We start from the raw sequence: 15,174 nt of genomic DNA on the forward strand, positions 1-15,174 counted from the left end.
ATATTCAAATGCATTAAAAATATCCAATACCATTACAAATTACTAAAATTTAAAATTACATAATTAAAATTCTAAAAATTAAAAATTACATAATTAAAATCCTAAAAATTGAGATTAAAAGAGTTGTTTGGTATAGTGTCATTTTTTTTGTTTGAAATGAGAGTATTTATAGAGGAAAGTATTAATTTTGGGATAAAAATAATGAAAAAATAAATTAAAAGTGTGCAAAAAAATGGATATATTTGATTAGGAAGTGGGATTTTTTTTTATTAAATCTGAAATTTTCAGAATTTTTGAATTTGTAAAAAATAATAATAATAAAAAATGATAAACCAACGGCTAATCAGAGCATGCCACGTCGGTTGCTCATGCTCTTGCCGTTGGCACTGACGTGCTCTATGCATACACTTGCTCCGGTAGACATGGGCTTCAAGGACATGTGTAGCGGCGCTATTTGTGAGATTGGTCCTGAATGCCTCTATTCCGTACTCATCAAACAAGTTGAAAATCTACACCTTTGTAATGATAAGCAGTCACTTATAGGGTGAAGTCAAGTGGCGGACGCATGATTCTGATACTTGAGGGTCCAAATTACTAGTTCGTCTTATCTTTCCATTTTTATCCGTCCACAAAAAGCAAAAAGTAGTCTCATCTTTCCATTTCGCCCGTCCACCGGAAAAAAAAGTCACCCCAAATTATTGTTCACTTTTTAATCGAATTTTCTTCTAATTAGTTAATATTTTCTCTTTCTTTTCCTACTTTACCCACTTTATATATTTACTTTCATACACACCAATTTCGGATTAAAAACTGTGTCGTCCTCCAATAGAATTATTTTGGTGGACGGTTGAAGTATTAACAATTGCTGTGTATTTTTAGTGTCAACGACATCATAAATAGCCGACACGAACATTATGGAACTGCGGGAGAGATGAATAATAAAAAAGTAAATAAATTGAGAAAAGGCAATATAAATTAAAAATATGCTTATTTTATAACAAAAAATGAAAATTGAACAAAAATTTCACAAAATTACTAGTCTGTGAAATTAAAAGCTTATAAAAATAAATTAATTACTAGATATAGAAAATCTAATAATGAAAATACAAAAGAAAGTTTTATCATCCTTAATAAATACACATAACTGAGGCCTGTAGCCTGTAGGGATGAAAAATCTAAAAAGTAATGAAAATCCAAAAAATGTCTTATCCTCCTTGATATATGCACATAAATTTGGGCCTGGTGGTATCGATCCTTTGTGCTCATGGGTCACCACAATGCTCCCATGAACAACTGAGCGAGAGATAGAATTGAATAGTATCTTACACATATACTACAGGGAGTATCAATTGCTAACTCATCATTTAATTGCTAACTACAACTAATTTAAGGTAACATGATTTTAAAAAACGTGTGGTCTACAATTTGCCACGTGTAATTTTCGTTTTTATTAATTAAATTAAAAAAATTAAAAAAAACGCCAATATTTTGGATGAAAAATGTCAATATAGTGTTTCGAAAGTATCAACACAATGCTTTGAGAATGTCAACACAAATTTAGGATTTACATTGTATATGCTTTATATTGACATATTATGTTAGCTGTATTAACATTAGCCTGTTACGAAAAATACGAAAATTCTAGATTTTTTTTTTTAAATTTTGACTTCGGAACATATGCATGTAGTATATCGTTGGAATCCTTATAAAATTATCTTTAATTTGATATATGTTATATGAATTTAAAGTTTTGGGATATCTTTTAAAAGTTAGTTATAACTAACTTGACATTAATACCCCTATTGATTTTTATTGGAATTAATCCTATAGCCTTATTGACGTTTTTTGTTGATCGTATTGACATTTTGTGGTTAATGATCTAGACCTTTAATTTGAATATCTAATGGCTATTATTGAGTTGTAGTTAGCAATTAAGCATTGAGTTAGCAATATAACACTCCCCTATGCTATATATAGGTGGAAAATCAAATTGCTGGGGTTCCATGGATCCCTCAGCCGCCAACGTAGGTCCGCCTCTGGGTGAAGTTATTTATGATGAATGCTATAGCTATTGTTGAAACACAACATTACATACTCCTAATTTTTAGAATAAGGAGTGAACTACTCCCTCCATCTCCCATTATTTGGCACCATTTGACTTGATATGAATTTTAAGAAATGGAGTTATTTGGCACCATTTGACTTGATATGAATTTTAAGAAATGGAGTGTAACAGAGTGGCTAGGAAAAGTTTAAAAAATATGGATATGCTTTTACATATAGTACTAATTTTATAGTAATATATATTTGAAATGAGTTAGTGTCCCGTCAAAACTAATAAAAATTGTTCATTTTTTAATGGTTTAGTAAATATTTAATTTACTTAAAATATTTAGTTTTTCCTATAACTGTTATACGGTCAATTTAAGCGAAATATAAAAGTAAGCTTATTTTTTGATTAAAAAGTTAAGATATTTTACACTAGAAAATAAATAAATTCAAAGAAATAAATATAATACTATAAAAATAAATAGAGAATTCTAGAAAAAGAGAATTATTGAACACTTACATACGTAATCTATGTATCTGTGTATTACTACATTCGAAAGTGGATAAGAACTTTCTAATTTCACCCCCAAAATGTGAGGGGTGGAGTAAGAAATAATGTAGGAAAAGCAGTAGGTGATACTCACAGCCAAATCATCAACATTGTTTCATTCACAGGACCAAACAATCTTTCTTTGCACTTTTAATAATTTCCTGAACTATATTAACTTTCTTCCTTTGAACTCTTAATAATTTCCTGTAATATTAATTAGAACTACTGGTATTATATAATACGGGAATTTTCCATTTTAGAGTTCGCGAAATATTTATTTTCTAAAAATTAGTCGAATATCTACCAAAGTCATAGACATTTTTGGAATGGAATAGGATCAAGATCAAACCTTATTCCATGGTATTTTTACATGTTAAGAAAGTCCCCATGATGGCTTAGTTGATCCATGATTTATATTTGACGTGGTTCTAGAACTGGCGACGGATATATATTTCTTCAATGTATAAATATATAAAGCTTCTTTTCTCTTCACTATCATATTTGAAACATGACTCCTAGCTAATCAAAGTGTTTTTTTCCTGAAAAGTGTGGCCAATAATATCCAGAGGTATTATTTTGGCAGATATCAATTTAGTTCTTTTATTACTAAAGTATAGTAACTTATACGATGAAAAATTAAATAAAGAGAATATATACATATATATAGTTCCTATCCAAAAATATTATGGGACAAATGACAATATGAGATTCTTCGGGACCCCTTAAATAGATACTACTATCTTAATCGGCCAATTCAACACATTAGCACATTTTATTCAACACTGAACACATTTTAATAGATACATATTGTATGTAAAATTACTATACTATCCATAATAAAGTTAAAATATAGTACTACTACTGCTATAAAGATATAGTTAGAATACACAATTTTATAACATTATATACCTTTATTGAAAGTTTGTTGGCATGAGGGAAGATTGATGACGAGAGACACATTGAACGGTGGTTGAAGTGTGTCACTTTACTTCCTCCACCTCACTGCTTTTTATTAAGTCTCCATAATTTAAATTGTTGAATGTACTACTAGTAAATATTTTATGTAACACCAACATAATTACCTAATAAATTCTGCTAAAGAAAATTACTGCTAGTACTTAGTAACAAAACTATATTCGGTTGCTTTTACTATAACATACACATGTTGAAAGGTGGATAGGTCGCCACGAATGGATACTTTTATTAGATAGTTAGTTGACTGTTTCTTCCACGAATTAAACATTCTTGGTGGTTAGGTAAAATTCATAAATACCACTTTTCTTCAAACTATAAGTCCTTGCAATTTCTTGAATATCATAAATCAAAATCATGGCATTTAAATTACATATTGGTGTCCTAGCGTTCCCTTTCGGAACACACGCGGCCCCGTTGCTCGCCTTGGTGCGGAGGTTGGCCGCCTCCGCGCCAGACGCACTATTTTCTTTTTTCAACAGCGCGCCATCGAATGCCACGCTTTTCAACGGGACCACCGCGTATGAAAATATACGGGTGCACGACGTGTGGGACGGCACGCCCCGCCGCGAGCCCTTCACGGGCTCGCACTTCGAGGCGGTCGGGCTGTTTCTCGGGGCCTCCCCGGAGAACTTCGAGACGGCGATTCGAGAAGCGGAGCGGGAAAGCGGCCTCGAAATCCGCTGCTTATTAACCGATGCGTTTCTTTGGTTTTCCGGCGACATGGCTGAGAAAAGAGGGGTGCCGTGGGTGCCGTTCTGGACCGCTGCTTCGTGCTCGCTGTCGGCGCATGTTTACACCGATCAAATCGTTAAAGCAATTGAATCAACAGGTGATGATTCAATTAACTGTTGAAATTAAGCATAATTTGTGGTTTTGTTTTTGTTCGCGTATAAATTGTACGACGAAATGTTGCTGAAGAAAACTCTGTTGATTCAATTGCTCTTCCGATTTGAATCAAGAGGTGATGATTCTAACTGAAGAAATTCTGCATAATTTGTTTGCGTATAAACTGTTCGACGAAATGTTGCAGAAAATGCGAAACAGGAGAAAGCTCTGTCGTTCATTCCAGGACTGGAAATGGCGACCACGGCCGATCTACCGCCGGAGATTTTCCTCGGAAACAACGCGTCGCCGCTGGCGATCACGATCAACAAAATGGTGGAGCATCTCCCCAAATCCACGGCCGTCGTACTGAATTCGTTCGAGGAAATCGATCCGATCATCACAAAAGACCTAAAATCGAAATTCCCCAATTTCCTCAACGTTGGCCCTTCGATCCTCGCTTCTCCGGCTCCGCCCGCCGCCGCAATTGCCGACGAAACAGGATGCCTCTCGTGGCTGGGAGGCCAAAACCGCCCCAATTCGGTCGTCTACATCAGCTTCGGCACCGTGATCACGCCGCCGGAGAACGAGCTCGCGGCGCTGTGCGAAGCCCTAGAAACATGCCGATTCCCATTCCTGTGGTCGATCAAGGACCACGCGGTGAAATCCCTCCCGAACGGATTCGTCGACCGGACGAATTCGTTCGGGAAGATGGTGGCGTGGGCCCCGCAGCCACAGATCCTCGCGCACAAGAGCGTCGGCGCGTTCGTCACCCACTGCGGCTGGAACTCGATTTTAGAGAGCATCACGAGCTGCGTTCCGATGATCTGCAGGCCGTTTTTCGGAGATCAGAAGCTGAACAGCAGAATGGTGCAGGATTCGTGGAGGATCGGGGTTCGGGTTGAAGGAGGCGTCTTCACTAAGAGCGGAACGATTGAGTGTTTGAAGGAGTTGATGACGCCGGAGAAGGGGGCGAAGTTGCGGGAGAATGTTAGTCTTCTGAGAAACAAGGCTGTGGCTGCCGTCGATTCGCAAGGGAGTTCATCGAAGAATTTCGACAAACTGTTGGAGGTCATCGGAGCCCGTTGATCTCGATTGCTTAGCCCGTTGCTGGAAATAATCATCATGTCTTGCCATTTATGTTAGAAATGAGTAATGTATGCCTAATGCTAAAGGTCTCGGATTTGAGTCCTCCGTGACATCTTAGATAACGTACTACATTCGTTTATAAAAAAGACTAGTTTTATTTTATTTTTTTATTTTGGATTGTCCACTAAATTAAAACATGATCTATATAGTCATATTAAACATGATCTTAAAGTATATGCTTGTTTTCTCTAGTCTATTTAGTCAAATTAAACATGGGCTGTATAGCCAAAGTAAACTTGGGGTTATCCATCAAAATAGTACTGTCCAGCCAAATGAAATATAAGTTGTCTTTTAGACTGTCAATGAAAATGGAACATGGTCTAAAACAATAGTCTTATTTTCATTTTATCTTTCTAGTCAATATGGTAAATTTGACTATATAGACCATGTTTCATTGTGCATGGACTGCCTAATTTCATTGTTGATTTTATTAAATAACTCGTGCTGTTAGTATTAGTATTATTCTGTGTATCATTTATTACAATATCTTCTCAATTGTTTATTTTTTCAGAAAATGTGAATTGCTTCCATCATCAATTGTCAAGTCCATATTCATTAAACGAACACGGCACATAAAATTACATAATTGGTTTGTTAACAAGTCAAATTTGATAAACTGATTGGTTTTTAATTTTCGAGATGATTTAAATTTAAATTTAACTAAGACGTACTCCCTCCGTCCCACAAAAGATGTCACAGTTTCCTTTTTAATTTCTCCCATAAAAGATGTCACATTTCTATATTTGGAAAAAGTTCTCTCTCACATGAATATAAAAATTATATTTACTCTCTTCATTTAACACACAGAATAAAACCTCCTAAAATCTCATGCCATCCCATAAGTGTGACATCTTTTGTGGGACGGAGGAAGTAGTAAATTTAAATTTAACCAAGACGTATTGATTTATTTTAGTAACAAGTCCAACTTTAGAGTGTAACCGTGTAAGTATAATCACTTTGGGCCTTTATTGGGCCGACATATTGAAAAACAATGTGGGTCTAACCTTCATCATTTTTATCTATGTTCTCAGTTGTTCATGTATATATTGATTTATCCTTAACAAAATATTAAGGCATCCGCAGCGATCTCTTGTCCGTCCATGCTAGGGGCATGGACCGCAGCTATCCGCCGGTGCAAGTCGTCCGCCCGTGCCAGCGGCACGTTGTTGCTCTTAAATAAGAGCACGTCCGTGCCGCTAAGCAGCCTTACGTGGCATCTCTCGATTGACCAACGGCATAGCCGTTGGCAAATTTAATTTTTTCTTTTTTTTATAAATTCAAAATAAATTAAAAAAAAAACATTTTTAAATAAAAAAATATTTTCCTACTTCCCAATAAATTATATCTGTTTTCTACACACTTTTAATTTATTTTTCCTCAAAATTCACATTTTCATCTATAAATACCTTCACTTCAACACAAAAAAACACATGTGGCAATGATACGGGTTCTCAAAAGAACATTGGGGATAGAAGACTAGTCTTCCACGGGGGTATTTTTTTAGCTTTTAATTATGTATTTTTTTTTATTTCCTAGGATTTTAATTATGCATTTTTATTTTTTAAGATTTTAATTATATATTTTTATTTTTTAGAATTTTAATTATGTAATTTTTATTTTTTAGGATTTAATTATGTAATTTTTATATTTTAATGTATTTTTATATTGTAGAAATGTTTTTAGTAATTGAAGTATTTAAATTAAATAATAGAATGGTGGGATCCTTGAGCTTGTCCTTGAGGAAGAGCACAGATGTGTGTGTTGTGCTCTTGCCTAAGGATAAGGAGTAAAAGTGGGTCCGGACCCATCTCCGTGCTCTTAAATAAGAGCACGGATGGGGATGCTCTAACGCTTATATTTTCCATGATAAGATTTGTTAGAGAGTCGAATTTGAAAAAATGATTGTTTTTTACTCCCTTCGTCCCGGCTAAGATGACACATTGCTTAGCCGGCACGGAATTTTAGGAAATATTGGTTAAAGTGTTTAATTGGAGAGAGAGAAGGTGGGTGTAACTATTAAAGTAGAGAGATAAAGAAAGATTAATATTTTAATAGGAGTGAGAAAAAGTGGTTGAGTGTATTAATCGGAGAGAAAAAGTTACCAAAAAAGGAAATGTGTCATCTTAGTTGGGACAAACTAAAAAGGAAAACGTGTCATCTTAAGCGGGACGGATGAAGTATTTGTTTAGGACCTGAGGTGATGAAATTTTGAATTTAATCAAGCCGTAACTAGTAAATGATTTTAATACTTTTTTCGTCCATAAAAATTAATCTTAGATGTGAATTGTATGGAATTTAATGTGTAATTGATAAAGCGGAAGAAAGTAAAAGATATCATGTGTAAAACAAAAAAGAAAAATAAGGTGAAAAGATTTTCGTAAATGAAAATGATAACCAATTTTGACGGACGAACCCCAAAAAAAAAATATATATATATATAATACGCCCTCAGTCACTCGCTCGTTATTTTGACAAACTGTTGGAGATCATCGGAGCACGTTGATCTCAATTTCTTTGTGTTAAAAATAATACTCCCTAGGTGCTCTTTATTTGACTCATTGCCCATTTTAATTTTAAATGTTATTGAAATATTGAGTCCTAATTTAAGGAGACATATTTTATTATACACAATATTTTGTACAATATAGTTTTGTAAATAAATTGGTGAGATCACAACATATGAGGGAAAATAAAGTGAAGAAAGTGATATTTCCCTCTTTGAACATGTGTCACAAGTGAAACGTCTAGGGGTGGCAAATCGTGCGTGTCGGGTCGTTATCGTGTCGACACGATAACGACACGAACACGATAACAACAAACACGAACACGACCCATTAAGAAAACCTCAAACACGAACACGAATACGACCCACTACTCTCAGACACGAACACGACACGAACCCATTAACGACACGAACCGTTTCGGGTCAACACGACACGAATCCATTAATGACACGAAAATAAGTATTTAAAAATGAAAATAATAAGAATAATAATATTTAAATATTATGTGTTAATAAGAATAATAATATTAAAATATTATGTGTTAACGGATAACACGAACACGACACGAACACGCATTGTTAACGGATAACACGAACCCGACACGAACACGACACGAAATTTTCGTGTCCTTAATGGGTCGACCCGATAAGGACACGAACACGATAAGCTATGACCCAAACCCATTAATTTCGTGCCGGTTCGTGTCGTGTCAAAAATTGCCAGCCCTAGAAGCGTCCTAAAAAATGAGTATCTGGGACAAAGAAAATTTATTTAATAATAAAATAAAATGTAAATAAAATTTCGTTAATAGAATATAGTCTACTATAAAATGAAAATAAAATATTTAATTTCCTCCGATGAAGCATTTCTAATCCATGACGAAACAATTCATTAGTAAATTGTTTCATTTTCACTTGTCAATTCTAATTGTGAGTGTAAAACAATTCCCACGTTAGAGACTGAACAAGAGTTGCAAATATATAAATGGGCTATCCTAACTCTATTAGTATGAAGCCTTTTGGGGAGTACCCCAAGAGCAAAACCGTGAGGGCTTTGCCCAAAGTGGACAATATCATACTAATGTGGAGTTCGGGTGTGTGTCACTAATACCCAATATCTTTAGCAGCAGACATGTTAAACTTTTGCAAGATCTTATGCCAATGAAAAAGGTGCCTTATGCCAATGCTATAGGTTCTGTGATGTACTTGATGGTTAGTACTAGGCCTGGTATTGCTTATGCTGTGTCTTGCTTGAGTAGATATATGTCTAATCCTAGACCTGTGCACTGGGAGGCTTTGAAATGGCTTCTTGCCAATGCTATAGGTTCTGTGATGTACTTGATGGTTAGTACTAGGCCTAATATTGCTTATGATGTGTCTTGCTTGAGTAGATATATGTCTAATCCTAGACCTGTGCACTGGGAGGCTTTGAAATGACTTCTTAGATATCTGAAACATACTTCTAAGTATGGTCTGTGCTTCTCTAAGTGTGATGATGGTGTTGAGCTATGTGGCTTTGTTGATTCAAACTATGCTAATGACAAGGACAAGAGAAAGTCCACTACTTCTTATGTGTTTACTGTGTGTAGGTCTTATGTTAGTTGGAAATCTCAATTGCAGCACATAGTTGCCCTCTCCACTACTGAATCAGAATATATAGCCATCACTGAGGCTATGAAGGAGACTATTTGGTTAAAGGGAGTTCTCTCTAAACTTAAATTCTTGAATGATACTCATGTTGTATATTCTGATAGTCAGTCTGCTATACAATTGTGCAAAAACCCTATGTTTCATGATATGACCAAGCATATAGATGTTAGGTTCCATTTCATTAGAGATGTTGTTGAAAAAGGTGAAGTGTTTTTGCATAAGGTGCATACTGATAAGAATCCTACTGACATTGGCACTAAGTGTTTACCTGTGGAAAAATTGCTTTCTTGCATTAAAAGGTTGCATTTTGATTGTGGTTAGCATGTGCACTTGCATGTCCCCGGGAAAGACCTTGCTAATTCATTGAGCTGTGGCTTAATTGAGATCACAAGGCAACTAAGTCCTATAAGACTAATTGGCTTGCCATCTGGAGTCTTATTTAGGCAACCTGTCTCTCTTGACTAATGAGCCTCAAAATTCTCGGGTGTCTTGAGATAAACCTTGTAGGCTGTGATGAAAACAACAGTAGACTTAGGCTCTCCCCATATGCTCCCAAAGTAGTCCAAGGTGGAGAATGTTGAATATTATGTGGACCATTTGTGTATTGGACCAGGATATTAATCATTTTGGGATTGCCTCATTTAATTAATATGTGGCCCAAGTGAATAATAAGTTTGGCCCGTTTTGTGCAGGCCTATTACTTATTTGTTGGTGTCGATGCTTGCCACGTAGCAGCTCCACAAGGATCATGCTCCTAGACCGTTGGATTAATGTTTGTGTTTGGTACGAGTCTCTTGACTCTTCGGTTACACCATTCATTCATCCCAGACGTATATATTTCTCTTGTAAACTGCTCCGACTTCTCTCTAGCCTCTCTCTAAGATTCCGGCCTTGTTCGCCGGCGATTTTCTCCAATCTTTTATTTCCACCGTTGATTCTCGGTTCTAGAGAGGTTCATCGCATTTAGATCTTGAGTGAAGTGAGTTCTTGAGTGCTCCTTCTCAGATCTAGGGTTTAGTCCAACTTCCGTGTTGGATTCTGTTGTGATTGGAGGTTTCTTCTGGGGTTCTCTGTGTTGAGAAGCTGCGTTCAAGAGACTAGGGTTGTTCCTTGTGTTGAGAAGGCTGCGTGGTTGTGCACTCGGTGAAACTGAGGTTTCTGGTCCTGAGTTCATTCAACTGGTTCTCACTTTGTGACTTGTGGTAGAAGCGTGTGGGGAGGTCCTTGGCCTAGTGCAGTCACCATTGTGACCTGAGCCATATTCCTACTGTTCTTTCTTAGTTTCTTAGTCCTTTACTATTTCTCAGATCCGTAAGGATCTTTTCTTGGTTACTGACTCATCTACTTAGTGTGCAAGAAATCGAAGGAGCTTGAAGTCTTAGGTCTGGTTGAAGACTTGAGATTAGCTTGGGTTTTCGATTGTCTTTGTATAGTAATAAGTAGAACTGTAATCTTGGTATAGCTCTTGTATTTGGCTTATAACTATGAGATTATCCATCTCAGAACCTTTGCAATAAAAGAGGTCCCGGTAATTAGTGAATCCCGAGTGATCTGATCTCTACATTGGTATCAGAGCCCTGGTTCAGGGCTGGGCCTGTGTGGCTCGAGGTTCGGTGGTTGCGCTTGCAAGTTCTCTGATGTCTCTGCGTGGTCTTGACCAAGACCTGTGGTGACCGGTGGATCTGTAACATGAGGCACACATGTGGTCTTGGTCTGGTGGTCTTGGTTTGAGGGGAGGATTGTGAGGGCAAAATAATTCCCACATCGGAGAATGAACAAGAGTTGCAAGTGTATAAATGGACTACCCCAATTCCATTAGTATGAGGACTTTTGGGGAGTACCCAAGAGCAAAACCGTGAGGGCTTTGCCCAAAGCGGACAATATTATACTAATATGGAGTTTGGGTGTGCGCCACCGATAGCCAACACTAATCATTGACAAAACATTTATTTTCCATGATAAGATTTAATTTGGTGGCAAATCGATTTGGTAGTATATTGAATCTGGTAAAATGATTGGTTTTTATCTTTTGAGAGACTGAATTAAAGGAGTGGTAGTTAAGTATCATACATTTGCATGAAAGTCAGGTAAGATTAAATGACAGAACTCTCCGTCCAATTTTAGAAGTTCCGGTTTATCATTTTTAGATGTCTCACTTTAAGAATTTCAGTTAGGATATTCTATAAATACTAATAGGCTTTACATTCTATTAACATTTTTCAACTCACATTTCATTACTCTCTCCGTCCTACAAAAGATGTCACACTTGTGGAACGACACGGAATTTTTGGTGGAAAGAGAAAATATAATATTTATATTATGATGAGAGAGAACTTTTTCTAAAAATGAAAATATGACATATTTAGTGGGACAAACTAAAAAGGAAAGTGAGACATCTTTTATGTGACCGAGGGAGTATAAAACTAATATATAAAAGTAGGACCCAAATTCCACTATTTTTTTCACCAACTTTCCTTTACATTTCTTAAAACTCGTGCCGAACTCAAATGGGACTTCTAAAGTGGGACGGAGGAGGGAGTACTTGTGTCACGCCCGCATTTTCTAAGGATAGAAAACACGGTGAATCGCGACTAGGAGAGGGTTAAAGAAGTGGAAAGAAAGGGGAAAACAATGAAACTCGACCAAAGCTCAATATTACAGAAATAGCTCGAATAAAAATCAGAGTATTATCTCAACAATTGACAACTCAAAGGAATATAATATCTCATCAATGAACTCAAAAAAAACAACATTCAGCAGAAGCATTTCGAGAGTAGAATAATGCTATGTATGAAGACACAACATATTCCGACCATTTGATAAACATCATCTTCACTTTTGTACTCAACACCCACCGCGCTCATCACAGCTCAACCTGCACATTTTTTTTAAAACAAATGCACTGCACATTTTTTTTAAAACAAATGCAAGGCTGAGTACTTGATGCACTAAGTGGACTCATGCCGAAAACATTTTTATAAAAATTGTTTATCATTTAAAAATAAACATACTTAGGACATAGTCCTTATTTAAAAATAAAGCCCACCTCGTTCCCTTAAATCCTCAACTCGTCTTTCCATTCCGTTCTCAAATAGCATGCAAAATCATCCCCTTTTTGAAAGAACATAATATGCTAAAAATTAGACTTTAAGATAAATAATTTTAATTCAAACAAAGCATGCATGTATAAATCTTACCCTTTCAATCTCTCTTAGGAAATTATAAAATTTTTTGTGACTCTAGCACATCGTATTCATCATTCTCTTTCATTTATTTTGAGGTCACCAGAGACGTCGCAGCGACGTTGGCCAGCCATTCGAGCTCCCAAAATGTTACTCCGCTGGTCTCTTCGTTTTTCTCATCATTGTATCTTTTCCAAGAAATCAATTAGCATAACCCAAACTTTAATTGTTCTATTCCCATCTAATTTTCTCATGAGGCCAACGTCCTTAACTTTCTCACTTAATAATCCAATTGACAATTTCCACCTCCCTAAATAGAACCATAAGCCCACCATCGCATTGCTCTCGTGTTCTCCCTCTTCTCCCTCTATTCTAAATTTCCATTTCTCATCCTATCGGTCATCTATCTACTTCCTCAAAAATGAAAGATCCCCAAAACAGAGCACAATCTCATCTCTCTGTCTCCGGCTATTGTCTCCGATCCGAACTCCGTCGGCGAGCTCGACGGCTCAGCTCCACCTCCACCGATCTTCTTCCTTTCTTATTCTCGACCAACAGGCTTGTTGCCATCATCATCACCGTGAAACTCCAGCACCGCCATCGCATGTTCCTCCACAACTCGCCGATGTGCAAGCCGCCGCCACACTATCATCTCCAGTCCGGTCTCACACCGCTCCACCAGATTTCGCCTACAAATCGGAAATCCTGATTTGTCTCTCACTACTATTGAAATTGATATCCAAGAGAGAAGAGGAAGAAGACATTGTAGGAGAATTGTTTTCTTTGTCGTATTTCATCGTTTGGAGTAAGCCTCTTAATATAGAGGCTTACCCTAATTTACAAATGGTAATACTATCTCCTATTTTTGGTGGTATCAATCACACATTAATTACAAGATCAATCATTCACTAATTACATGATCCTTGCCTTACTTACATTATTTCTTTTCCATATTCTAACACTCCCCCTCAAGCTAAGTAACGGCATCTTCGATGCTTAGCTTGCCTAATACTTCTTCAAACACCTTTGAATGGACTGCTTTGGTCAGGATGTCTGCTAGTTGATCTTCTGAGCGGACAAAGGGCAACTCAATAATTCCTTTCTCAATCTTCTCCTTGATAAAGTGCCGATCAATCTCCACATGCTTCGTCCGGTCGTGTTGGACTGGGTTTTCTGCTATGTTGATTGCTGCCTTGTTGTCACAGAATAGTTGACTCTTGTGAGCAGGTGGAAAGCCAATTTCTGTAAGAAGTCTCCGTATCCATAGGATTTCGGTTATTCCACTCTTTGCTCCTCGGAATTCAGCTTCAGCACTAGAAAGTGCAACCACTTTTTGTTTTTTACTCCTCCAAGTGACAAGGTTGTCGCCCATGAACATGAAGTACCAGCTGTTGACTTTCGATCGATAGGATTGCTTGCCCAGTCGGCATCGGTGTATCCGGACACTTCTAAATTCCCTCCACCTTTCAGTAGAATTCCGTAGCCAACTGTCCCCTTAAGATATCTTACTATCCTCATCATAGCATTCATGTGCTCTTCCTGTGGGTTGTGCATGAACTGACTCACCACTCCGACTGCATATGCGATATCAGGCCTTGTATGGGCTAGGTAGATCAGTTTTCCAACCAAACGTTGGTATCACTCTCTGTCTGCTGGTTTGGCTCCTTCTTCTATCTTCAAACCATGGTTCTGTACCATTGGTGTTTCTGCGGGCTTGCATTCCAGTAGTCCTGTCTCCGTTAGCAAGTCGAGGACGTACTTCTTCTGTCTCAAGAATATCCCACGTTTTGATCGCATGACTTCTATTCCCAGAAAGTACTTCAAATCTCCTAGATCTTTCATCTCAAATTCTTGGGAAAGATTTTCTCGCAGCTTCTTGATTTCAACTGAGTCATTTCCTGTGATTATCATATCATCCACATATATCAGAAGACAGTTATGCTATCACCTTGTTCTTTGAGGAAGAGAGTATGGTCAGAGTTGCTCTGCCGGTATCCATACTTCTGCATCGCCTGGCTAAATCGTCCAAACCACACCCTGGGTGACTGTTTTAGACCGTATAGTGTCTTCTTTAGGCGACATACTTCTCCTGGTCCAAATTCACCATTGTAGCCCGGAGGAACCTCTATGTATACCTCCTCCTCTTTCTTTAGTTCTCTATGTAGGAAGGCATTAGTGACGTCAAGCTGATGTAAAGGCCAATTCTGATTTGCTGCAACAGATAATAGAATTCTCACTGTGCTCATCTTGGCTACTGGTGAGAAGGTCTCGGCGTAATCCACCCCATAAGTCTG

The 15,174-nt window shown here is 37.1% G+C and overlaps 2 protein-coding genes across 2 annotated transcripts; both read left to right on the forward strand.

The window, feature by feature from the left end:
• Window positions 1–3,906: 3,906 nt before the first annotated feature.
• On the forward strand, window positions 3,907–5,655 carry LOC125204438 (flavonol 3-O-glucosyltransferase F3GT2-like). Its single transcript, XM_048103103.1, has 2 exons — window positions 3,907–4,403; window positions 4,605–5,655. The coding sequence occupies exons 1-2, from the start codon at window positions 3,929–3,931 to the stop codon at window positions 5,483–5,485; spliced, it is 1,356 nt and encodes a 451-aa protein (XP_047959060.1). The 5' UTR covers window positions 3,907–3,928; the 3' UTR covers window positions 5,486–5,655.
• Window positions 5,656–9,209: 3,554 nt separating this feature from the next.
• Window positions 9,210–10,019, forward strand: LOC125206528 (secreted RxLR effector protein 161-like). Its single transcript, XM_048105774.1, has 2 exons — window positions 9,210–9,392; window positions 9,537–10,019. Exons 1-2 carry the CDS (start codon window positions 9,210–9,212, stop codon window positions 10,017–10,019), a joined length of 666 nt encoding a protein of 221 aa, XP_047961731.1.
• The last annotated feature ends 5,155 nt before the right edge of the window (window positions 10,020–15,174 follow it).

Source organism: Salvia hispanica, chromosome 2 (assembly GCF_023119035.1).
Source record: "Salvia hispanica cultivar TCC Black 2014 chromosome 2, UniMelb_Shisp_WGS_1.0, whole genome shotgun sequence".
NCBI classification, from domain to species: domain Eukaryota; kingdom Viridiplantae; phylum Streptophyta; class Magnoliopsida; order Lamiales; family Lamiaceae; genus Salvia; species Salvia hispanica.

Excerpts from the sequence above, each read along its gene's own strand:
- LOC125204438 (XM_048103103.1), top strand. The coding sequence starts at position 3,929 with ATGGCATTTAAATTACATATTGGTGTCCTAGCGTTCCCTTTCGGAACA. Across the intron at positions 4,404-4,604 it reads TAAAGCAATTGAATCAACAG|AAAATGCGAAACAGGAGAAA; the intron begins GTGATGATTCAA and ends GAAATGTTGCAG.
- LOC125206528 (XM_048105774.1), top strand. The coding sequence starts at position 9,210 with ATGAAAAAGGTGCCTTATGCCAATGCTATAGGTTCTGTGATGTACTTG. Across the intron at positions 9,393-9,536 it reads GTTCTGTGATGTACTTGATG|TGTGATGATGGTGTTGAGCT; the intron begins GTTAGTACTAGG and ends TGCTTCTCTAAG.